This window comes from Schistocerca piceifrons, chromosome 7 (assembly GCF_021461385.2).
Source record: "Schistocerca piceifrons isolate TAMUIC-IGC-003096 chromosome 7, iqSchPice1.1, whole genome shotgun sequence".
In the NCBI taxonomy this organism is placed as follows: domain Eukaryota; kingdom Metazoa; phylum Arthropoda; class Insecta; order Orthoptera; family Acrididae; genus Schistocerca; species Schistocerca piceifrons.
Window position 1 is genome coordinate 409729464 of NC_060144.1, and position 25188 is coordinate 409754651.

At 38.7% G+C, this 25188-nt stretch overlaps 1 protein-coding gene across 1 annotated transcript in view; it reads left to right on the forward strand.

Annotated features, from left to right (window-relative positions):
• The window catches only part of LOC124805352 (putative helicase MOV-10), a 447080-nt gene that overhangs the window by 335844 nt on the left and 86048 nt on the right, over window positions 1-25188 (forward strand). The window contains exons 13-14 of the mRNA XM_047265888.1: window positions 5796-5921; window positions 23801-24015. Of these exons, the coding sequence (XP_047121844.1) occupies window positions 5796-5921; window positions 23801-24015 (341 nt within the window). The remainder of the gene's footprint in view (window positions 1-5795; window positions 5922-23800; window positions 24016-25188) is intronic.

Below are 25188 nucleotides of genomic sequence, written 5' to 3' on the forward strand. Positions count from 1 at the left end.
TTAAAGTACTCAGGGTCCTCTGTCAGGTGTGCAGATGAGAAGATTGATGAACACATTCTGGCTGGAGTTAGGGTAGTAAGCTTTCAGTTTAATGCTTCAGATGGAATTCTCACAAAAAGAGAGGTATATCGAAAGACACATATGTAGATCTAACTGGGTACTGCACAACTTGGGTACTGATTGAGTGAATAAATGTAGAATCCAAGCAGTAAAAATGAGATACCTATAGAATATAAAAAACAAGATGGTGGAACATTATTCAAAACAGTCACTTGAGGAAATATAAATGGGAATCCTCTGGAGAAGACTGTATTCAAGAATCATAGCTGAAGTCATTTGGCATGTCCAGTGAATGTACTGTGTGTTCAAAAATTCAGTGCCCAACCTAACTTGGATGATACTGGAGGCAGAAACAAACATATTTCATAAAGCAACCATGTGTCGGAAACCCATATTGTCTGGCTATGAGCATGCGTAGGTAATACATGAGATAAAGGTCATTGTGTCTAATGTTGTTACACTAAATGTTAGTTTGAGAACATAGTGTGTCGTAATTTCATGCTCTTCGACCCTGGGTCAGTTAAAATGCACTTTGAAGAATCAGTCCAAGAAGTAATAACCAGTACTTTTGGCAGTTGGAGGATCAACTGGGGAGGACCTGTATATTGGCCAGCAAAATCCATGGACCTCACACCGTTAGACCTCTTTCTCTGGGGCTACATGAAAGTCAAGGTGTATTCTAACCCTCTCAACATGGAGGCAGAATTGGTTGCAAGAATTCTTGCAGCAGCCACACAAATACAGAAAACACTAAGCATTTTTCAGTGAACGTGGGGCTCCCTGCTACATTGATTCTAGCTCTGCACTGAGGTTAATTTTCAACATTTATTGTGATGTAAAAGTGATCAGAATGATAAAGTAATGAAAAACGTTTAACACTTTTTTCTTCTCAACACACACAGCAACATCCTGCATACTCCATACTCCAGCAATATGCATTTCCGACACATGGTTGCTTTACAAAATATATTTATTTTTGTCTCCATCATCATACCTGTTAGTTTGGTCACAGAATTTTTGATCACCTTGTAGAAAGATATTGTACCAAGTTTAAGGAAGAACTTTATGATACAAGGGACAAAGGGTCAAGTACAGCCAAGAAATACTTTCGAGAATGGAACAGAAGAGACACTGTGTGACAGGGAATTGCTAGTGAGGTAGGCACCCTCTTCCTTATCATGAGTCAGTTCCTCTCATCCTGAGATCCGGGTGATCTGCCCTTCCTTTTTAATCTTCCTCCTTTCTTCTCACTGAGGAATGAATTAATATTTCTGGAAACTAGGATAATGTCATCTTTTTTATGCATGTCTATTGACATTACTGTAGGTAGTGGGGAATGGGTGTGGTAATTACGATGACAAATAAACATAGAATGCATACTACAGAGAACTGATCTGGCAAAGATACAGTTGTTCTTGCTTCGGTAGGGCAGCAGTATTACGGGCGGGGGTGGGGGGGTTAGAGTGGTTCCATGTCTCCACAGTACTGAGCATTTCAACTACTGAAAATAAGTACTGGCCAGCAATTCTGTCTCCAGTAATTAGTAATCTAGATTGTCACTTACTTTTGAGGATATAGAAGACTTTTACAAAGAGTTCGAGAAGCTGATAAATGATACTAATACAAATCAAAAGTGTCTTAGAATAACACAACTTACCCATAACAATAATGGAAATTCCCAGATGGACCAAAACATAAACTAAGGAAAAGGGAACCACTACTCAGCTATAGGAGACTGATGCTTGGAATACAGAAACACATAACAGAAAACAACATTCACACAAGCTTTTAAGCACTAACTTTTAAAATTAAGTTTAGCTATATTTTAGCAAACAATACAGAAATTTTTCCTGATATGATAGCCATAAACCACTGGATATTGATCAGGCATCACATCAGTAATGTAAACTATGAGAACTTTAAAAATGGGAGCTATGCCTTCTTAAAGTAAGCAATGAGTTCAGAAATGTGTAAAATGGAGAGTATACAGCCAACAATATGGAAACGATAGATTGATACTCACCACATAGAGGAGGTGTTGAGTCACAGATAGCCACAGAGAAAAAGAATACTATAAATATTTGGCTTTTAGACTAAGTCCCTCATCAGATGTTGAAAACATTCACTAAAGCACAACTCACACACATGATCACTCTTACTTCTGCATGCTAATGCCCTATTGTGATTGCATCTGAGGTGAGCAGCAATTTAGTTGATGTATATGAAGGGAGAATGAAAGAGTTGTGGGCAGAGAGGGCGAGAGGTAGCAGAGTGGGGATGGGGAGAAAATGCTATTAGTGCCTATGGGAGTGTACAGGGAGAGTTCCCACTTGGGCGATGCAGAAAAGCCAGGGAGGCTACAGAAGTGAAGGATACATTGCAGGGAGAGTTCTCACCAGGGCAATACAGAAAAGCTAATGTTAGTGCGAGATGTCCAGATGCCACAGGATGTAAAGCAGTCAGTAAAATGGTGCACATCATGCTGGTTGGTATGTTTGGCAACTGGGAGCCCCAACTGTCTCTTGGCCAGAGTTTGACAATGGCCATTCATGCAGACAAATGATCTGTTTCCAGAATGAGATTTTCACTCTGCAGCGGAGTGTGCACTGATATGAAACTTTCTGGCAGATTAAAATTGTGTACTGGATCGAGACTTGAACTCGGGACCTTTGCCTTTCGCGGGCAAGTGCTCTACCATCTGAGCTACCCAAGCACAACTCACGACCCATCCTCACAGCTTCAATTCTGCCAGTACCTTGTCTCCTACCTTCCAAACTACACAGAAGCTCTCCTGTGAACCTTTCCAGAATGAGATTTTCAGTCTGCAGCTGAGTGTGTGCTGATATGAAACTTCGTGGCAGATTAAAACTGTATGCCGGACCAAGACTCGAACTTGGAACCTATGCCTTTCGCAGGCAAGTGCTCTACCATCTCAGTCCGGTACACTTTAATCTGCCAGGAAGTTTCATATCAGCACACTCTCAGCTGCAGAGTGAAAATCTCATTCTGGAAACATCCCTCAGGCTGTGGCTAAGCCATATCTCTGCAATATCCTTTCTTCTGGGAGTGCTAGTTCTGCAAGGTTTGCAGAAGAACTTCTGTGAAGTTTGGAAGGTAGGAGATGAGGTACTGGCAGAATTGAAGCTGTGAGGACGGGTTATGAGTCATGCTTGGGTAGCTCAGATGGTAGAGCACTTGCCTGCAAAAGGCAAAGGTCCCGTGTTCGAGTCTCGGTCTGGCACACAGTTTTAATCTGCCAGGAAGTTTCAAATGATCTGTTAGTTGTCATGTCCACAGAGAATGTGGCACAGTGGTTGCGGCTGAGTTGGTAAATCACATGGCTGCTTTCACAGGTGGCCCTGCTTTTCGGGGGATATGAGATGCTTGTGACAGGCTTGGAATAGGTGATAGGGGTAGGAGTGTGGATCAAGTTTTGCATCTAGGTCTGTTACAGGGATATAGAGGTTCAGAGTAGGGGTGGAGTACGGATGGACAAGCATATTGCATAGGCAGGGTGATGGTGGAATACCACAGTGGGAAGGTTGGAAAGGTATTTTTCATTTCAGGATACAATGCGAGGCAGAGACCAGTTGCTTCAGTCTTAAATGGTACTGAGTCAAGAGATGAGTGCTCATTTCCGGATGGGAGTGGGGGCAAGGCATGGAACACCTGTTTCTGAACAAGGTTGGGAGGATAATTTCCAGTGAGATCCTTGGCATATCTGGAGAGGGACTGCTTGTCACTACATGTGTGACAACCATGGATGGCTAGGTTGCATGGAACAAAACTTCTCGGTATGGAATGGTGCCACCATTACAATTACATAGTCCTTTCGCTCTCTCTACTTCTATCACTTCCCCTGTCCCCTCTGCTCCTCCTCCAAGCACATTCTCTTAATGTTGCACTCAACAGCCCTATCCAGTATCCTGTACCCTCCATGTCCCTGCATGCTCCCACACAGCACTAGCATCATCCATCACTCCTAATTTGCTATCCCTCTACTTGTCCACCACACATTGCTTCTGTATCCCCACTACCCATTCCAGGTAGGTTGGTGCTCACCACAAACACACTCGGAGTCAGGCTTTAGCACATGGAGATGACAGTGGCCATCTGTATGTGAGTTGACTTGTATAAATTTGTGTGTTTTTTCTGTCTGATAAAAGACTTACATTGGTCTGAATATTTCTAGCATTCTTTTTCATTGTACCTGTCTTCTATGCAATGCCTCCTGTGTGTGGTTAGTAGCAAACTATCCTTCCCATATTGCTTTTATTCTGTGCTGGACCTTCCATTGTTGAAGATTCTGGACTTTGCTCTGTTGAAGATTTACACTTTCCCTGCAATACATCCTATGTTCCCATAACCCTCCTGGCCTCAACCTTTATTAGTCACTGCCCCCACCCATCCAGCCCCTCCCTGTTCCCATTCCAGCACTACACAGCCATCATTTCACTGCTACACCCAGTCTTTTATTTTCTTTTTCTTTCTCTCCTTTCCGCTACTTACCCCCCCCCCCCCCCCACCTTCTCTTCTGCCCTCTGTGTAAACGGCAGCACTTCAGTGTCCATCACCCCCACCATACTATCCTTCCCCCTCCCCGCCCCAGCCTCCTCCTTACCCCCACCCAGTCGCCACTCCCATCATGCACTGATGCTGCTGCTCATAGTGTGGTTTCAGTTGCCTGAGACTGCAGACATGTGTGCAAATTGCATTTGCGCACATTTGTGTGTGTGTGTGTGTGTGTGTGTGTGTGTGTGTGTGTGTGTGCGCGTGTGCATTGCTGACAAAGGCCTTAATGGCTTAAAGCTATAATTGTGTGACTCTTTTTGTTGTGCCAATCATGACTCTGCATCTCCACTGTATGGTGAGTCGCAACTGTCCTTCTCTAATATTGTTACATTCAATCATGGATTTTCCATTGTTTGAAGATTACACAGACCTAGATGAAAGCAACAATTGTTTAACAATGGCAGTATGACAACAACTCATGATCTTGCATGTAGGAGGAAAGCAAAAGAAAAAGAAAGTAAATCTCAACAGTGTAGGAAAAGACAGATTGCTACTTACTGTAAAGAAGACATGTTAAGTTGCAGACAGGCAGGATTAAAAGACACTTACATAAAGCTTTCGACCACAGTCTTCATAAGTAAAAGAGAGACACAAACCATTCATACACACAAGCAAGCACATCTCATGCACACATGACCGCCAACTCCAGCTTCTCGGGCCAGACAGCCTCAAATCTCATATAGATTAGCCAGTTTTTAACCATAAGATGATAGTCTCAAGCAATCAGTAATAAAGAAATGATAGAATTTCCCAAATTAAACAAACCATCTGGAAATATAAGAAGACAAAATGAATATTTGGTAAAACAAACAATTGTAAGCAATGTGACTGTGAAGGAAACATATCAGGAACTAATGATCATGTCTTGACTCTGGTGAAGATTAGCTGTTAAACCTTGATATTGGTTGCATTAACAAGAAATATCTCCAAAAAACTGAAAGATTTTTAGGGCCTGAATTCAAGTACATGCGTATCATGCATTTGCTTCCAAGCAAGTATAATTTTCAGACAGTATGAAGAATTAAGTCAAATACAGGAATAAAAACCAGCCAATAACACACTTTTTTTCAAGTCACTGAAATCAATTTGTAGACTACTGTTTACTATAATTCCTATGAAGGTATAATTCTATTTTCATAATGCATTTTGTCCTCTTTTTACAGTGACAATATACCTGAAGAGATTAAAGCAAGCAGTAATTTTGATACAGAAGAGAAAGCATTTTATTACTCACTTGAAGAGGTGTTAAAGAAAAATGTGGTTGTATCAACTCTTATCACTGCTGGCAGGTTTGTTACTTTAATATAACACACAGTGATCATTGATTATGTAACTGTGGAATGGTTTTTAAACTAAAAGTAAATAGCAAGTATTCTAAAAGGCAAAAGAGCCACTATAGTCACCAGTTTTCATTATAATATGGATGAATATTGTACCTAAGTGTAAGTGGTTTGTTAAAATATGTTTTATTTATGTTAACAAACATTTACATAATGTAGATGAAAGATCACCTAACAGAACAGTAACTGAGCAGGAGACAGGCATATAGGAAAGGAATTTAACTAACTGAACTAAGCAAATGTTGTAGCAAAGTTCTTGTAGAATGTAAATACTGTTGAATTACACTGTAAAGCAGAAGTATTGAACTTAAAGCAGAAGTATTGAGCTGTCAATAGGTGCACACAAAAGAAAGAAAACTTGCTGCATTTAGGAGTTATTCTTTAACAAGCTTCAGTAAAATGAAACACACACACACACACCCTAGCCCCTACAAGGAGAGCTAGACTCTCAGTGCCAATGTTATTCTTCAGCAGATGGACTGCTTGTGGTGGGGTTAGTGTCAGGTGGGTTGGGTAGAGGAAAAGGGAGGCAGGAGGCAGAGAGAGGGCTGGAGTTGGGGGGCTAGCACCTCAGAGGGAGGTTATTGGTTTACTGATTAGGAATGTGGAAGGGAGGAGTGGCAGGATTATGGCTGAGACAATTGTGGGGCTGGTGGGAAGCAAAACTTGCTGAAGGTGATGTGAATTGGGAGGGGGTGATAGGATGGACATCTCACCCTGGATCCTCCCCACCCCTCCAAAAGTGGTGTTCCATCACCCAATCAACCTAGACAACATCCTAGTCCATCCCTGTGCCACTCTCATTCCCAGACTATTGCCAGAGGTGCAAGACCTACTCAAATCTGTACACCCAGCATCTCCTACTCCAGTCCTAACAGGCTTATCATACCCCATCAGGGGTTGGGACGCCTGTGAAAGCAGACATGTCATACACCAACTCTGTTGCAGACGCTGCTAGCCTTTTAAGTTGATATGACTACCAACTAGTTGTCCACCAGTATGAATGGGCACTGCCAAACTGTTGTCAAGAACAAAGTTAACCTTCCAGTAGTACAACATTCAGCTGAGCACAGCATGCTCAATTTCAAAGTCTGCTTCACAACCTGAACCATCTGGGTCCTTCCCTCCACCATCAGCTTTTCTGAACTGTGCAGATGGGAGTTGCGCTTACAATACATGCTGTGCTCCCGTAATGCTGGCCTCAATCTCAGGTAACTCACAGTCTCTTCACACTCCACCCAACAATTTCCCATTCCTCTGTACTGTCCTTTAACCCCATCTGTTTTCATGTCACCTTCATTACGTGTTGTTTCCCACCAGCCGCCATGATCGTGCCACATAACTGCCACCCCTCCCACCCACATTCCTAGCATGATGCTGGCCGCCTCCCTCTGAGCCGCTATCCACCCATCCCCAGTCCATCTCCCTGCCTCCCTCCCCCTCTACTCAACCAACCCAACACTACCTCCACCACAACCAGCCCATCTGCCGAAAACTAACATTGGCACTGTAAGTTTAGCTGCACCATGTAGGGGCTCAGGCATGTGTGTGTGTGTGTGTGTGTGTGTGTGTGTGTGTGTGTGTGTGTTTACTTCATTTTATTTTACTGTAGCTCATCAAAGGATAACTAGCAAGTTTTCTTTCTTTTGTATGTACCTACCAGCAACTCAGCACATCTGCTTTTTTGTGAATGATTTCCTTTAATCCTGAAATCATTCCATTATTTTCCATTGATTGATGGGTTTATTTTAGTTCAAGTTTAATTAGTATGATCATGTGTGATTAAACACAATCTGGCACGTAGTTTTTATGTGACAGGATGTTCAAAACTAGCACTCTCTCTACTGCAAAGTGGAAATTCAGTTTGGGAACAGATTCCTTAGGCTGTCTTTAAGCTAATTCTCTGCAATACGTTAGTGCTAGTCCCATTAGGTATGCAGGAGAACGTCTGTAAAATTTGAAAGGTAGCAAAGAAGTACTAGTGGAAGTATAGTGTTGAGGGTGGGCAATGAGTAATGCCTGGCTAGCCTGATCAGTAGAGCATTTACTCACAACAATCAAAGGTTCAAGTCCTGGTACGGTACACCAGTTTTAATCTACCAGGAAATTTCAATGAAGAACACTGCTTACGTCAGCTTTACTCTAACAACCTGCAGCTTACTGCTATAACTGTTTTGAAAGAAGCATTTGCTTTAAAACCTTCAACTTTCTTGTTAATTATTTTCAACAGTCATTTTACAACTTAAAGCATAAAACAGAAGAAGGCGATGTGAATTTGAGAAATAAATTATGTTTTCTATCTTGAATCATACATTATTTTAATTTTCACTGCAAAAGTAGTTCATTATAGTTGCACCTATATGGTGCTCGTTGCACAGTCCTAAGTTTTCTCTCTCACGGTAAAATCTATGGTACTTTGTGTACATATGTGTTGTTCAAAAATACAGCATATTTAACACCACATGCAATGGTTAATTAATGGCTGATTGCACGCCACAACAGTCAACTAAAAAAGTACCTCTATCTGGAGTCCAAAATGAAAGCAACAAACTGCTATTTCCCTGCCCTGTGTCTAATTCATGATATAATCATACAAATTGTCATCAACAGATGTCATTATGATCGTGTTCTGCATGGAAGATGGAATTCTGATCAATGGACAGCCACGCCAGTAATGACGTCTAAGGGCATCTATCAAATGAGGTAGTGTCCACATTCGCTGTGTACACAGTCACAGACAGTGCAGTGTGGCACAGAGAAGATACTGTGGAGGGCCATAGGGAGAATGGCAGCAGGAGAGTTGCAAAATAATGAGGCCTGATGGCTTAATGTGAATCGTTCTGTTGTTTCTTGGATGAGGCAACAGTTTATAGAGACCGAAACTGTATCCCAGAGACCAGGGCAGGACCGACCACATGTGACGTCAGAAGGAGTGGACCATTATTTGGCTGCAAGGGCAAGACAGTACCACCTTACTACTGCATTGGAACTGGCATCCAACCTCACAGCAGCCCCTGAAATGTTGTATCGAGGCAAACAGTGTACTTAAAGATTCAGCAGAGTGACCTTAATTGTTGGAGACCTGGTATCTGTTTACTTATGGTGTGTCTTCACAGAAGGGAATGTCTATAGAGTGGAGCCATCAACATGCCACCTGGACAGTCAAGAAGTGGGCCAATATTCTTTTCACTGTTGAATCCCGATTTGGTCTGGAGAATGATTCTCAATGGATTCGCATCTGGAGAGCGTGTGGAACATGCTTTCATGATCCAAACATTGTGGAAAGAGACCGATATTGAGGAGGATCCTAATGGTGTGGGCAGAGATTTTGTTGACCATTCGAACACCTATTCATGAAACTGTATGTGTGAATCAGCAAGATTTAACTGCTGTCAGGTATTGTGAGGAGATCTTGGGATCTCATGCACAGTTGCTGTTGGCTCAGACTTTGTATTGATGGATGATAAATGCGCGACCTCATAGAGCATGGGTGGTTGATATATTTTTGGAAATGGAAGATATTGCATTCATGGCATGGGCTGCTCGCTCTCCCGATTTGAATCCCATAGAGCATGTCTGAGACACACTACAGAGATGAGTTGCATCACGTTAACATCCACCAACCCTTCTCCAAGACTTGTGAGCAGCTCTACAGGAAGAATGGGCATTATTGCCTCAACATGAGATTGATGACATCATTCACAGCATGTCCCATTGTTGTCATGCCTGTATTGGTGCCAGAGGTGGTCACACCCCACGCTGAGCACATTAACCAGTGTCAGAATGTGTGTGGAAATCTGTTAAGCTGGAAAACTGCATGTTGCAGTTGATTATGTTGTGTATTCTTTATGTTGTTTCTACTTTACTATCACCTGTTTATACTGTTTTGTGATAAAATATATGTAAGCTTGCAAAATTTCTGTTTGTTGCTTTAATTTTGGACCCCAGTATATATCATTCATGTGTTCAAAATCCAGAGATCAATGCCAATAATCGAAATGTTTACACAATACATTAAATGTAACTGATGATTTTGCTCTCCATGTAACTCGTCCCCCCTCCTCTCCCCCAAATGTCTATTGATACTGTAGCATATGTAACACAAGGAGGGAGTGGTGACTATAGTTTTCCCAGAGTCACAATTTGTAGCAGTAGAAGGCTGGATGCATGTCGTGCCCTCATAGAATCACTAACAGATACTTACTTGGTGTTAGATGATGACTCTGAATTGGTGTAAATCTCAGCTGGGGTTATGGCCAGCTTGTGTCTGTCAGTGAATGTTGTGAGAGAAGACCCTTTGATGTCAATGTAGAATGTTTTGTTAAAACCACACCAGTACTGTGATGATTGGAGAGGGTTTTGATTGGTGCTGTATCAGATGTAAACTTGTTTGCAAGAATGCAAATAGTAGAAAATGAATGGTCACTGGATAGTATGTTCTTTTGAAGCAACCAGCAGAGACTGAGTATCTGCGAGTGTAGATGTTGTGCAAAAAAAATGGTTCAAATGGCTCTGAGCACTATGGGACTCAACTGCTGTGGTCATAAGTCCCCTAGAACTTAGAACTACTTAAACCTAACTAACCTAAGGACAGCACACAACACCCAGCCATCACGAGGCAGAGAAAATCCCTGACCCCGCCGGGAATCGAACCCGGGAACCCGGGCGTGGGAAGCGAGAACGCTACCGCACAACCACGAGATGCGGGCTGTTGTGCAAAGTCTGAAGCTTCAGTGATATTGTATCATCTGTGTTAAGAATTTTCCAGTGCTTGCTGTCCTTGTCCATACATTTGTTCAGCCATTGTCACATTCAGATCTTCCTTAAAAGCGGTTTGAATGCATAATTGACAGTTCAGCCATTGTCACATTCAGATCTTCCTTAAAAGCTGTTTGAATGCATAATTGACAGTACAAAGGCTGTCAGTGCAATGCTCTCTGGCATAGCATGTGGTAATGGAATCATTTTATGAGGACATTAGCAATGAAGTGGTAGCTAGATTCTAATTTGGTTTATGCTAAGCAATGTTTAGAGTTCATACTTCTAATGAGAGAGTATGAGGGGAGAGGAAACGGTTGTTGGCAGAATTCTGTCGTAATGACTGGTCACACTTGCAACATGGTAGGTCCACAAAGTAGTACTGAGTTTAGTCATGGTACTTAAAAATGATAGAGTAGTAGATGTGACATGCTTCAAGGAATGTCTTTAATTTATTACCTCTGTCATGAGCTTTGTCAAGTGGTAGAAAGACAAGTTCCTTCATAATGACATCAAAGGGAGACATTGTTTCTGTTGGTTAGTTCATCTCATTATTGATATGTCGAATATCTGCTGTGAACTGCAATGTGGAGTCCAAAACCACAACCTCGGCAGTGTCTAGATTCTGATGAAAGGTGAACTTGTGTTGCTTATGATGTGTGATAAAGGTGAAATGTCTGTCTTCAGGCATGTGCCTAAACTTTTTGATTTACACATAGGCTGCATAGAGTTTATGGTAATACATGGTCCAGTTTTTTTGTGGTAGTGGTACTTTTGGTTGCCAGTCATGTTGTACACATTATTGTAATTCAATTATAATGCTGATACATCTACCATAACTGCAAGGAGTAAGTCAGCAAGTGAATGAGGAGGTAATGCAGCATCTGCAATAGCAGTTTTACTCCGAGAAAGGACACTTTTTTATCATTTGATTGCATTTTTCTCATGGTTTGGGTGAATTGTTTTGAAATTTGTTGATATGCCATGCTAAATGCATTATTATGAACAAATCATTTTTAAACCTTTGTCAAATCCAATGAATGGTGTAATGGCTTTCACTGTGTCTAAGTGTATCAGGGTTCATTTGGCATGGGTAATTTTATGGTTGTGGTCTTCAGTCCAAAGACTGGCTTGATGCAGCTCTCCAAAATAGTCTGTCCTGTGCAAACCTCATAATCCCTCTGTAACGACTGAACACTGCATCCATTTGAATCTGCTTACTGCAATCACACATTATTTCTGCCTCTGCAAATCCCCCTCCCCCCTCATGCACATACTTCCTTCCATTGCAGCTGATGCATCCTCAAATCTCAAGAATGTGTGCCGTCAACTGATTTCTTATTTTAGCCTAGTTGTGCTACAAATTTCTTTTTTCCCCAGTATGACTCAATGCCACCTCATTAATTATTCTATGTGCCCATCTAATTTTCAACATTCTCCTGTAACACTTCAAAAGATTCTATACATTGCTTGTCTGAACTCTTCATCATCCATGTTTCACTTCCATACAATGATACACACCATACAAATATATTCAGAAAATACTTCCCACCACTTAAATTTACATTCAGCTTTAACAAATTTCTCTTTTTCAGAAATGATTTTCTTGATATTGCCCATTTGGATTTATTATCTTACATATTTTGGCAATCATCAGTTATTGTGCTACCCAAATAACAAAACTCATTGACAGTCTTTAGGGTTTAAAGTCTTAATCTAATTATGTCAACATCACCTCATTTAATTTGACTGTTTTCCATTACTCCTGTTTTGCTTTTGTTGACGTCCACCTTATAACCTCTTTTTGAGACATTATGCATTCCATTTATTCATAGTGGGTACCACAACAAGAAATGTATTACAACATAGTAGCATTTTTCTGCTGTATTCATTTTATTGGTACATGACTACTTTCTGCCTCTTAGGCCATTTTCAAGTAATTTCCTATATAAAAGAGAACACACTAGACTATCTTTAATAACAGAAATGTAATGATATTAATGTTACTCATTATAAAAATAGTTAACTTCAGTAAAAAAATTTGCCATTTGCATTAAAATGCCGTGTCCTTAAATTTACGTGTTTTGTTCATTTTGATTCACACATATGTTGTCTTATTGTTGTAGTTTGATAACTTGAGAGTTTAGTATGGTTCAAAATTTACAAAGATATTACATTGAGCAACAAATAAAGCTAATCATGAAATAATAATTTCAAATAATTAAGCCTGTATATTTTGTGTTCATTTGTGGACAGTTGATAAATAGTAAGAAATAATTCCATTGATATCACGTTGCTGTTATGGAATTCTATTTTTACCACATGAATCTTTCTGACAAGAAGCATCATGACATTTCCACTTGAGCATGCTTACTCTACTCAAACCTTGATCTCTCTTTACAGTTTTTTCACCCCCACTGTTCTTTCCATTGCACAGTTGACAATTCCTTGATAGCTCAGGATGTGTCCTGTCAACCAGACCCCCTTTAAATTTTATTTCCTCAATTTGATTTGTTTATTGGTTTTTCAATCTACCCATCTATTCTTCAGCATTCTTCTTTAGCACTATATTTCAAAAGTTTCTATTCTCTTCTTGCATGATCTGTTTACCCTTCACATTTCTCTTTGGGAGAGTAATTATTAATTTGCTTTGTATTAGTAGTTGTGTTGCATCCAGACACACAATAAACGATAAGTTCCATAGATGCTGGTGTTTTCTGCTCCTTTTGTTACAGCTATGGTGATGACGCACATTGAAAGTGTGACCACTCTATGTTGCAGGGGGACCTGAAGATGGTGGATTGTATCACCAACAACCAGTTGCAATTAAATAAAAATAATACACTTAGCTGGTGATTTATTGTTGCGGAACATAAATGAAGACAGTTGCTATGTCAGGATCCATTAAAAGATGAGTGTATGGGAACAATCCCAACATGTTATTTGTTTCTCATCTTTTGTCTGAGAATAGGGTCCAAAACCCGGCTACCTATTGGGATACCCTGTGTGGTGATGATCTGTATGACCACAATTGAACTGATTCCCATTCCAACTCTCAGCAGTTCCTTTATCTTTTTGACTATTTTCTCACTGTAAACTTGCTCCCACCTTAACCTTCTAAAATCTACATATTTCACTGCTTGAATATTTCACACTAATGTCTCTATTTGAGCCAAGATATCATGGAATTTACAACGAAGGATTCTCTCTATATAGAGGCCTAAGACCAGGGATAATATCTTGTACAATTTGTTTTTCAGGATGTGGTAAACACAACACTAACGTGCTTTTTCTGACTCTCTCTGGATAATCAGTGTACTCTGCCAGAAATCCTTGCAACAAGTTAGGAAACTTCACAAACAAATTATGTGAGATTGTGCTCTTCACCAGCTGACAGCACTTGTCTTGTCTCACTACACCTGTAGGCTTGCTTATTACTCTGCCCATGTTCTGGATTCGGTCACCCACACTTATTTCTTCCTCGCCTTTATCCAAAACCTCCAAGCCCTCTAGCTGTTTTGTATAAAGAGCATATCTAGTGTGTATTCTTCTAACTTGGTTACCAGTAGGCAAAGAACAATAAGATCCTTCTGCAAGTTGTAACAAATCCTCCACAGCAGCACAAATTGCAGCAGTGGCCAAACTTACTTCCTTTCCAATTGTTATCTTCCATACTCTCAGATTTTGCCATAATTGTTCAATCAGTTCCAGTACATTCCCCTGTGGTTCTATCGCTCTTCTCTGTAGCTTGTAGCATAACTCGCCCCTCCTTAAACATTCCAGGTTCTTCATCACCTTATAGACAGTCTGAAATAATTAAGAGAAATATTACCATCTAAAATTTAATCTTACTTCTTAGTTTATTTTAGTAGTATGTTCTTGCACCCAATCAACCACACTCTGCTATCACTATTTTTGTGGTGCTGCTGGGCCTTTACCACAATGGTCTGGTTTGATTGTGGTGGAAAAATATACTTAACTAATATTTAACCAGTTTATTTTAACAAATAGATTTGAGCTTACAAAAAGCTTCATGTTCAGATCTAGCAACATTAAAATGTTTTAATATGCCTGAAATCGTGTTTACGTTCAAATTATGATTGCTGTTACCCTTAAACTCAGCACTTCTGCTTTTTGAAATACTGTTTAGACAGATTGTATAGTTATTTATTGAGGTGGACTTCTGCACCTCTCCTCCTGCATTTGTGATGGAATATGAAAACTGTTATCAAACCTAAACTTTCTACTAATGATAAAAAGTATTTCTTCTGGTAAGAGACACATTGTCTTTCGTGTTACAGTTGATGATAAAGCGAACACTACATTTACAATGAACATTAGATATCATGTTACATAAACTCAGTTTGATAGTACTAAATACAGTTCTGTACCATTCTTAATAGTAGACTGACTCTTCTCTCTCTCTCTCTCTCTCTCTCTCTCTCTCTCTGACATAAGCATGACTGTAGTGTCATGCCTGTTATTCTCAATGGCAAGTTGCACTTCTCCAAGCTGGGATGTCACAGCATGGAATAACTGACAATCAAGCAAGTACCAGAGTGAGTAGCGGAACAGCTATTATTGTCCCGTCCTGGAGATGCGTGGGTCTGAAAGGGCCATTGTACACATGCAAACAATTGAATTTCCAAACAGTTTATAGTTAGAAACAAGTTAACTAATAACAAGTACTTTCACCAAGGTGATCATCATTCCCTGGTCAAGTAGATTTGTAATACGTGATGTTACCAAACAGAGATGTATTACATGATACATTTTAAAAACTGTAAAATGTTTTCCCAAAATAATATTTTTATAAGCATGGCAACAATAAATGTGAACATTAACATCTGTCATTTCAAGGCTCAACATTTAAAATCTTTAGTAAAACTAAGCAGTTCTGCAGCAATACAAAAACAATGTTGAATATGACAATTGTTTAGCCTCTTAACACGTGCCACTTTGTAGCTCAGTTGAAACAGAGAACATTAAATGTTTTCAAGCACTTACTTAGTTCATAAAAATATTAAATGTGAACATTTGTTTAGCCAGTTAACATCTGCTGGTTCAGGACTAATTTAAAATAGATGAGATATCAATCTTTTTTTAAAGCTGAGCAGTTCGTTAATGCAGTAAAGAAAACATGATTGATTTTAAACAGTGTCTAACAAATCAATCACCTTAATCACTGTGATTTCCCTTCCCTGATGCTCTTTATGTTTGCAGTTGTCAGTCACTGACCACAAACACCACTGTACTTTATAACTTCTGTTCTTCTGTTGCTACATGGCTCCTGTTTCTTGCACACAGAGAGGCTGATGTCTACTATGCTCATGTAACTAAGCACTCTCATTGCACACATCACAGGTACTACTTCATATGACACAATCAGAACAATCATGGACACCTGCTCTGGCTGACTACCAGGAATTACTATCTCCTACATTTCCAACCCACTGTTATATCTCAAACTGAGCTGAGACAAACAACTTGTTCAGTTTTCATCCTTGGTATAGTGCGTTCAAAAAGTATGATAGCGCCAACCTTTGCATATCAGTTATAATATTTCTACTGAACTCAAATATACTATAAGTAATAAAGTCACCTATACATGAAAATGTTTCAGATGAGTTATTGTGCATCCTGTTTTTCCAAATTCATAATTGCTTCATAAAATCTAGAATTTTATTTCTCAGTGCAAAAATAGTTACGTGCTTTCTCCCTGGAGAGACATATTTATCTGACAGCCACTTCACATTTTGGAAGAAATTCATACATTGGGAATTATTTGGAAACTGAAATAGTATTAATTTATTTTTTAACTCTTAAGGGCCATGTCTGAGCTCATCATATTGACAGCCATCACACTTCCATATGCAGTAAAAATGTACTGAAATCGAAATTTGTTTCATCATATACATTTATGAAAAGATGACTGTTAAGTGCATAACTTTCAATCAGATTGATTTTCTTATCCATTAAAGCTTCACAATAAATCATGCAGAAACATTGTTTATAGATCTAACCTAAATACCAAATCCATGTGTTTTTCGTGAGATTGCTGCAGCACCTCTATTACATTCTCCAAGAAGTTTATCCTCTTCCAAGTCCATTTCCTCAAAAACTTTGTTCAGCTTTTTGAAAGATCTTCTCATCCGTATCATTCACTGCTAATAGCCAACGAAACAGTAAATCGATTCATCCACCAGAATTGCAAATTTTGAACATTCTTTATTTCTTGCAATTGCTCACACTGGTCGTTTATAATTTCCAAAATACATCCACATATTGTATGATTTGAACATGTTGTCCTATGTTTCTTTTTCTTTCCTCCCCCCCCCCCCCCTGCCCTCCCACTGCCCCCCCCCCCCCCCCACCTCCACCACTCCTCTCGTCCAGTCTGAAAATTTTTGGCCTAAAACTCATTCATACTTCTGCTGGTGACACAAGATCTTCACCTATGATGCATCATTTATTAACCTTTGCAGTTAAATAAGAAGGTTCAGAGGAGCAATAGCATGTGCAAATTCACTGAATTAATGAAAAATGTTTGCTTCAAAATAAACTTCATGCATCCCACTAGAGTAAATGTACAGTCAGCTACCTGTATTCATAATATTCTAACAAATTATGTATTTGAATATATTTATAAATTTGGTATAGATTTAGGAATCTCTGAACACTCTGCATTATTCATTGAACTACCAAAAACTAAGAAAGAAATTTCATGTAACAAAAGCCATATGAAAAGGAACTTCAATGAAAAAATATTAGTTACATTTAGGAATAAGTTAAGAGATATCATCAAAATAAAATGAGAAATCAGAGCTCGAACAGAAAGGTTTAGGTGTTCGTTTTCCCCGCGCGCTGTTTGGGAGTGGAATGGTAGAGAGATAGTATGATTGTGGTTCGATGAACCCTCTGCCAAGCACTTAAATGTGAATTGCGGAGTAGTCATGTATATGTAGATGTAGATTGAACAGCCTTACAACAGCTGTATTTCGAGTAATAGTAAATTTAACAATTTTTTAAGTAGCTTTCTCGAAATATTTAATGAAACTTTTCCACTTAGAGGAAACTCTACAGTGAACTGTGAAATATAATAAAAACAGATGTTTTACTGAGTGTGTTCATCATTATAAAGTTATATATAAAAACAAAGATGAGGTGACTTACCGAACAAAAGTGCTGGTAGGTCGATAGACACACAAACAAACACAAACACACACACAAAATTCAAGCTTTCGCAACAAACTGTTGCCTCATCAGGAAAGAGGGAAGGAGAGGGGAAGACGAAAGGAAGTGGGTTTTAAGGGAGAGGGTAAGGAGTCATTCCAATCCCGGGAGCGGAAAGACTTACCTTAGGGGGAAAAAAGGACAGGTGTACACTCGCACACACGCACATATCCATCCACACATACAGACACAAGCAGACAACTGAAGAGTTTCCTCATGGCTCACTCCTTCTGTTCTGTCAAGGAGCTCCTGGAAGAACTAAAAAATTAAGCAAATTCCAGTGTTACATTGTTGATTTTCTTTATTTAAACTTACGACTTGTCACCTGAATATGTTTTTTTTATATATATATATTTCATTTTATCTGTTTCTAATATCCTGTTATAATTTCATGTATTGACTCGTTCCATGACCATGGAGACTTCTCCTTAATTTGGTCCCACGGAACAATAAATAAAAATAAAATCAGCATATTTCTTTTCTTCTAGTGCTGTCAAAAGTGTTAGAGAAAGTAGCTGCAAACCAGATCAGAAACTTTATTGAAAAAAATGATATTATGATAAGTAATCAATTTGGATTTTATCCAGGAAAAAACACTCTGAATGCAATGAATAACTTTATTGTAAAGATAGGCAGTTCATTGGGTAAAAAGAGTAAAGTTGCAGGTATCTTCTGTGACCTCATAAAAGCATTTGACTCCGTGAACCATGACTTGCTTATCTACAAATTAGACAAATATGGCATTACGGACAATGCTCTAAATTGGCTAACATCATACATACACGACAGAAAACAAAGGGTAACTATCACGTCAGATACAGTGAATTATTATTCTAAATTGAGTACAGTATCACAAGGTGTGCCTCAAGGCTCCATTTTTGGGTCAATCCTGTTCCTGTCCTACATAAATGACTTACCCGTAAATAGAAAGTCCCCATCAGTTCTGTTTGCTGATGATACTTCTGTTTTAATTGAAGATGATGATGCAGAAAAAAGGGCTCCATCGTATGCACACTGGATACCTTACAAAACTGGTTCCACTTAAACATTGCAAAAACTCACATGGTACATTTCAAAACCAAACATTCAAAATGTGTGGAACTTAAAATACAACATAACAATCAAGCTAAATGTGTTTAATGTTGAAACTTGCCAGGGTAAAAAAAAATCTATTAAATCTGAGTACAGGAGGGTAATAAATAAGTCAAAAATTGAGAAATTCAGGAAATTGTCCAAAAACTTGAACTGGATAGATATTTACAATGAGTCTGACTCAAATGGAAATTATAAAGCATTCATTAATAAAGTTGCCTCCGCTTTTGAAAATTATTCCCCCTAAGTTAACTCAAATCACACAGAAGCCAAAAAGTAAACTGTGGACTACACTATGAATAAAGATATCATGTAGGTCAAAAAAGAGACTGTACGTACTATCTAGGAACAGTTCTGAAGTTAGAATTGTAATGTATTACAAAGAATACTGCAAAATATGGAAGCAAGTAATCCAGAAATCGAAGCAATTTTATTATGAGAAAAAGATAATTACATCAGGTAACAAAATAAAAACTGTATGGGATATTGTGAAGACGGAGGCAGGTGGGGCCAAAAAGGAAGAGGAACAGATAGCTCTAAAAATAAATGAGACTTTGGTAACAAGTACACGTAGTGTTGTAAACCTCTTAGCCGGCCGAAGTGGCCGTGCGGTTAAGGGCGCTGCAGTCTGGAACCGCAAGACCACTACAGTCGCAGGTTCGAATCCTGCCTCGGGCATGGATGTTTGTGATGTCCTTAGGTTAGTTAGGTTTAACTAGTTCTAAGTTCTAGGGGACTAATGACCTCAGCAGTTGAGTCCCATAGTGCTCAGAGCCATTTTGTAAACCTCTTAAACAAGTACTTCATTTCTGTTACTGAGAGCTTGGGGTTATCAGGTTCGGTGAACAGTGCAATGGAGTTCCTGAGACCGTCTTTAAAAATAACTTCAGTAAAATGGAAATGACACTCACGTCTCCCAAAGAAGTAGCACCCATCATAAAATCCTTAAAATCTAAGTATTCCAGTGGGTATGATAGCTCATCAACATAGTTAATCAAAGAGTGCTCATGCGAGTTGAGTTCTATCTTAAGTTATTTGTGTAATCGATCTCTTATCAGCGGAACATTTCCAGACTGTCTAAAATATGCTGAAGTTAAGCCTCTTTACAAGAAGGGGGATAAAGAGATACCATCGAACTACTGACCAATTTCACTTTTGCCGGCTTACTCAAAAATATTTGAAAAGGTTGTGTTCAAGTGTCTCCTTAAGCATCTGACTGTAAATAATATATTGTCCAACTTGCAGTTTGGATTTCTTAAGGGTTTTGATATAGAGAAAGCTATTTACATTTAGAGTGAGAATGTACTTAATTCATTAGATAATAAATTAGAGGCTACTGGCATTTTCTGTGACCTGTCAAAAGCCTCTGACTGTGTGCACCACAGCATTCTCTTAAGTAAATTAGAATATTGTGGTGTCAGCGGCAATGCTGCAAAATGGTTTGAGTCTTATCTACCTAACAGAGAACAAAGGATATCATTGCGAAATACGCGCGCAGTAATCAGTCAGTCTTCATCTGACTGGGAATTAATTACCTGTGTTGTTCCTCAAGGTTCCATCTTGGATCAATTGCTTTTTCTTGTGTACATTAATGATCTCTCATCTGTTACATTGCCAGATGCCAAGTTTGTTTTGTTTGCAGATGATACAAACATTGCAATAAGTAGCAAGCCAAGTACAGATTTAGAAATAGCTGCTAATCAAATTTTCACTGACCTTAGTAAGTGGTTTAAAGCTAATTCTTTGTCATTAAACTTTGAGAAGACCCACTATATGCAGTTCAGAACCTGTAATAGATTTCCTTCCAGCGTGAGTATAACGTATGAAGACATGCAGATCGAAGAGTTTGACAGTGTTAAATTTCTGGGATTACAACTCGATAATAAATTCAGTTGGGAAGGCCATACCACAGAATTGCGTAAGTGCCTACACAAGTCTGTATTTGCCTTGAGAATGATGTCAGATGTAGGAAATATAAATATAAAAAAACTTGCATAATTTGCTTACTTTCATTCTATTATGTCATATGGGATCATATTCTGGGGCAACTCATTAAACTGAGCAAAAGTTTTTAGGGTGCAAAAGCATGTGATAAGAATCATTTGTGGTGTAAATTCAAGAACATCTTGTAGAAACCTGTTCATGGAACTTTGTTTCCTAACAACTGCTTCTCAGTATATTTATTCCTTAATGAAATTTGTTGCATTTAATACAACGCTATTTCCAACCAATACCTCAATACATAGTATCAATACTAGGAATAAGAACAATCTACATAAAGACCTAAAATCACTTACCTTGGTCCAAAAAAGGGTCCAATATTCAGGAACTCACATTTTCAATAAATTTCCAACAATCATTAAACACTTGGTTTCAGATAAAGCACGGTTTAGACAGAGTTTGAGAGACTTTTTGACAGGCAACTCCTTCTGCTCCATAGATGAATATCTTAGCAGAGACTGTTAAGCCAGCTTAAGTAAAAATATTGGTTAGATTTCAGTTTTGACAACACTTGGTCACAACAGTCAAGATTAGATTATTTGTGTATGATAAATTTATTAATAGTGCCTAACAGTGTTTCATTCTGGCAGCATGTTAATTCTGTAAATATTAGCTGTTCCAGTTTACTGCATTGTATTAACCTATTTCGACTATCTCCTGACAAATGATCAGGGTAGTAAGTATTACATTCAAATGCTTTATGTTTTTATGTTATACTTTCTAACATATTCCACACCCATGAGAATCATCTCATTTTTTGGGTCTATGGAGCGAAAACTGAATCTAATCTATGAAAGAAGTTGACATGGTCAAATTCCTGGGACTAAATGTGTTTGAGAACTTAAGCTGGAATACACATATGGAGTTCCTATCAAATAACTAAGCAGTTTTGCATTTACAATGCAAATATTAGCAAATTCCACTGAATTGAGTACATTTTGAATTTATCATTAGATATGGGATAATTTTTTGGGGAAGTTCAAGTAGTGTATCTTGAATACTGAAACAGCAAAAGAAAGTTGTCTGATAGATGTTTACTGCAGAGCAAACACAGTCTTGTGACCCATTACTTCGGAAATTACTAATCCTAACTGTTCCCTCCATATTCATTTATGAAATTGTAATTTTCCTTGACAGCAGACAAAAATTATTTGAGGAGAGTCATTTTAATCCTACAGATAACACAAGAAATTATGCTGCCCACACACCAGTTGAAATTATGTGTACGGACTCCACAGTATATGGTAATGAAAATATATAACAAGTTAATGGACGAAAACATATTTAATATGAAGCCAGAAATCTTAAAAATGAGGCTACAGCAGATTCTGTGCGAGGTATGGTACAATTCAATAGAAGAATTCATAGAGGATGAAATGGTAATTTGAGCAATGGGTTATTAAATGTTAGATTTTATTGCATGTATATATAACAATATTGTATTAGTATTATGATGCTGTTTGTTAACATCAGCTCTTCTTTGCGTTTGGTGAAATTTTACCATAATTTGATGTGTATCCTGTTTCTGAATCAAATGATTACAAATAAACCACAATTCACAATGCTCTTAACTGATTCATGTCAACCAATTTATGAGACCTTTTTTTGGATTTTCTGTGATGCCATAGGGCGTTCATAAGCCTTAGCAGGTTTGTTGGAATAAAAAGCACTTTTTGTCTTCAATTTGGTAGGTTTCAAGCGTTCACTCACTAAGCATTGATTACTGAAATGTTTTTCACTTTTTGGATGTGAAGACACAGTATTTGCAGTTTTACGCATCTCCACATACCTGTTACTCCAGCCCTTGTGCTTCAGCATCCATAACTGCAATGTCATCTGTTGTCTTGGTCTTTGACAGATTTAATTATTTATCTTTTCCTAAATTTTTTTTTGCATTATGTTTGTCTCTGAAACAATGCCAGCTCATAACATTAACATAGTTCACTCAGTGTTTGAACAAAGAAGCACAGTAGGAAACTAGACAAAACTGAACAACTTTCTACATCACTGAACATACTGGTCACAGACTGTTACCCGCCACTCGCACACACCAGCCGTAAATCTCAACACAGCTAGTCTGCAAGTGCTATTGTTTGAACCTGATGGAAGTTACCAGTATGCCATTACTTAAACATTGACCAAAGTAGAGCCAATAGAGTCACTGAATGCTACAACAAATGAACATGAACATGTAATTATTATTAATGCCTACTATGAAATGTTTAAAATAAAATATAAGAAACCAAGTCCACTGGGACGTTACAGTTTTTCATCATAACAGATTATGTTAACACTGTTGTTGAAAGTGAAGGATGATAATGTTACTTATGAAAAATACTTTTTCTCAGGTAATTGTGTGACCTGAACATATTCAAGCAAGCCCCAGCGTGAGAAACCCTAGGTTAAGGCACTTGCATTTAAAAGGAAAAGGATCCAAACCCCAGTATGGGCATCTAGATTTCAGTTTTCCATGGTTTCCCCTAAATAAATTAAGGTAAATGCTGGAATTGTTCCTCTGTAAAGAACATGGCAAACTTTTTTCTCCATCCTTATCTCTGAGATTGTGCTTTGTTGCTGGTGACCTCATTGTAAATAGAACATTAAACCACAATCTTCTGTCTTTCCTCTTTTATTATTTCTTATACTTTATGCTTTGGTTTTATTTTTGTTATCCATGTATTTCAGATATTTAATTCTGGTGTCCAGGCTATTTAATTTTATTTACAGCTTACATAACATTTCAGGTTAGTCACTGCTGGTATACCAGCTGGTCACTTCACTCACATCTTTGTTGATGAGAGTGGCCATGCCCCTGAACCTGAATTGCTGGTGCCTGTGTGTGGATTGTTAACCAGCAGCTCAAACCCAGGAGAACTAAAAGGCCGTCTTGTTTTGGCTGGTGATCCAAGGCAGTTGGGGCCTATTTTGAGATCTGTTCCTGCTAGCAATTTAGGTCTTGGTAAGTTATGAACAGTAGAAATCATTGCATCTCTCTCTCTCTCTCTCTCTCCCAGATTGTCCTAGCAATGTCTCGCATGTTGCCCTCATTATCCAGCAACAAGAAACAGAAAAGTATCAGTAAATTATACACCACAACTGTCATGTTATAACTATTCAGACACCTGTTCCAGGGAATTATATTTCATTGCCTCTTTCAAGACGGTTGTGAGCCTAAATTGTTCTGTTACTAGTTGCTTTGTCCCCTGTTTCACCACCTTCCATACGGAGTTTAACTAAGATGTCTGTGTTGTAAATATCTGATGTAAATGCAGTACAGCAGGAAGAGACTGCTACAGTAAGATCAAATTAGTATGATACAAAATTCAGATTAAGAAAGCATATTGATGCTGATGGCAAACCTTAATGACTTTCCTTAATATACAGGAGTATTTTTTATAGTGGAGAATTGAAACTGGATATGTAGCTCTCCTAGTTGTACGTCATGTAGATTTCTCTTTTCTGTTTGCAAGATACTGTAAGCTCTTGAATTTTCATTCCGTTCTACACACCTTATGTGCCATCCTGAGCTTGGCCGTGTGCTCATATTGTGAAACAGAAAATACTGTCAGCACTTTGCATAAATAAATTTAATCTGTACATTGTCTTGACTACAAACTAGCACTGTACTGCTTAGTACCGTTTACGATTACAACAGCTACAAGAAACTTAGTATATTAGAAGAGAAACATCTATTTTTTTAGGGGGAAGGGTTGGGAGGAATACAGCTGTCACATCCTCATTTCTATTAAATAGATGCATGATGGTGCGAGTGGAGTGGTCTATATTTATGGTACTTCTCATGTACCACTGTGTTGGTGTTATCCTAACACATTACATTCCTCCACAGCAGACCATCAGTGCACAGTATTACTGTTAGTTTTTGGAGCATCACGTGCAACCAGCTTTGTTAAAGAAGCAACGCCACTTTCTGCGCAACCCACCCATCACTTTGCATGTTAATGTGCGGGCGCATACAGCACAAGTTGTGGCTGCTCTGTTCGGTCGATGGGACTGGGTAGTACTGTACCATCCACCAAACTCCCAGGACTGAAGTCCTTGTGACTTTGATTTGATTCCAAAGATGAAGGAACCACTTTGTGGCATTCGCTTCAGAACTGTTGCAGAGATTCGA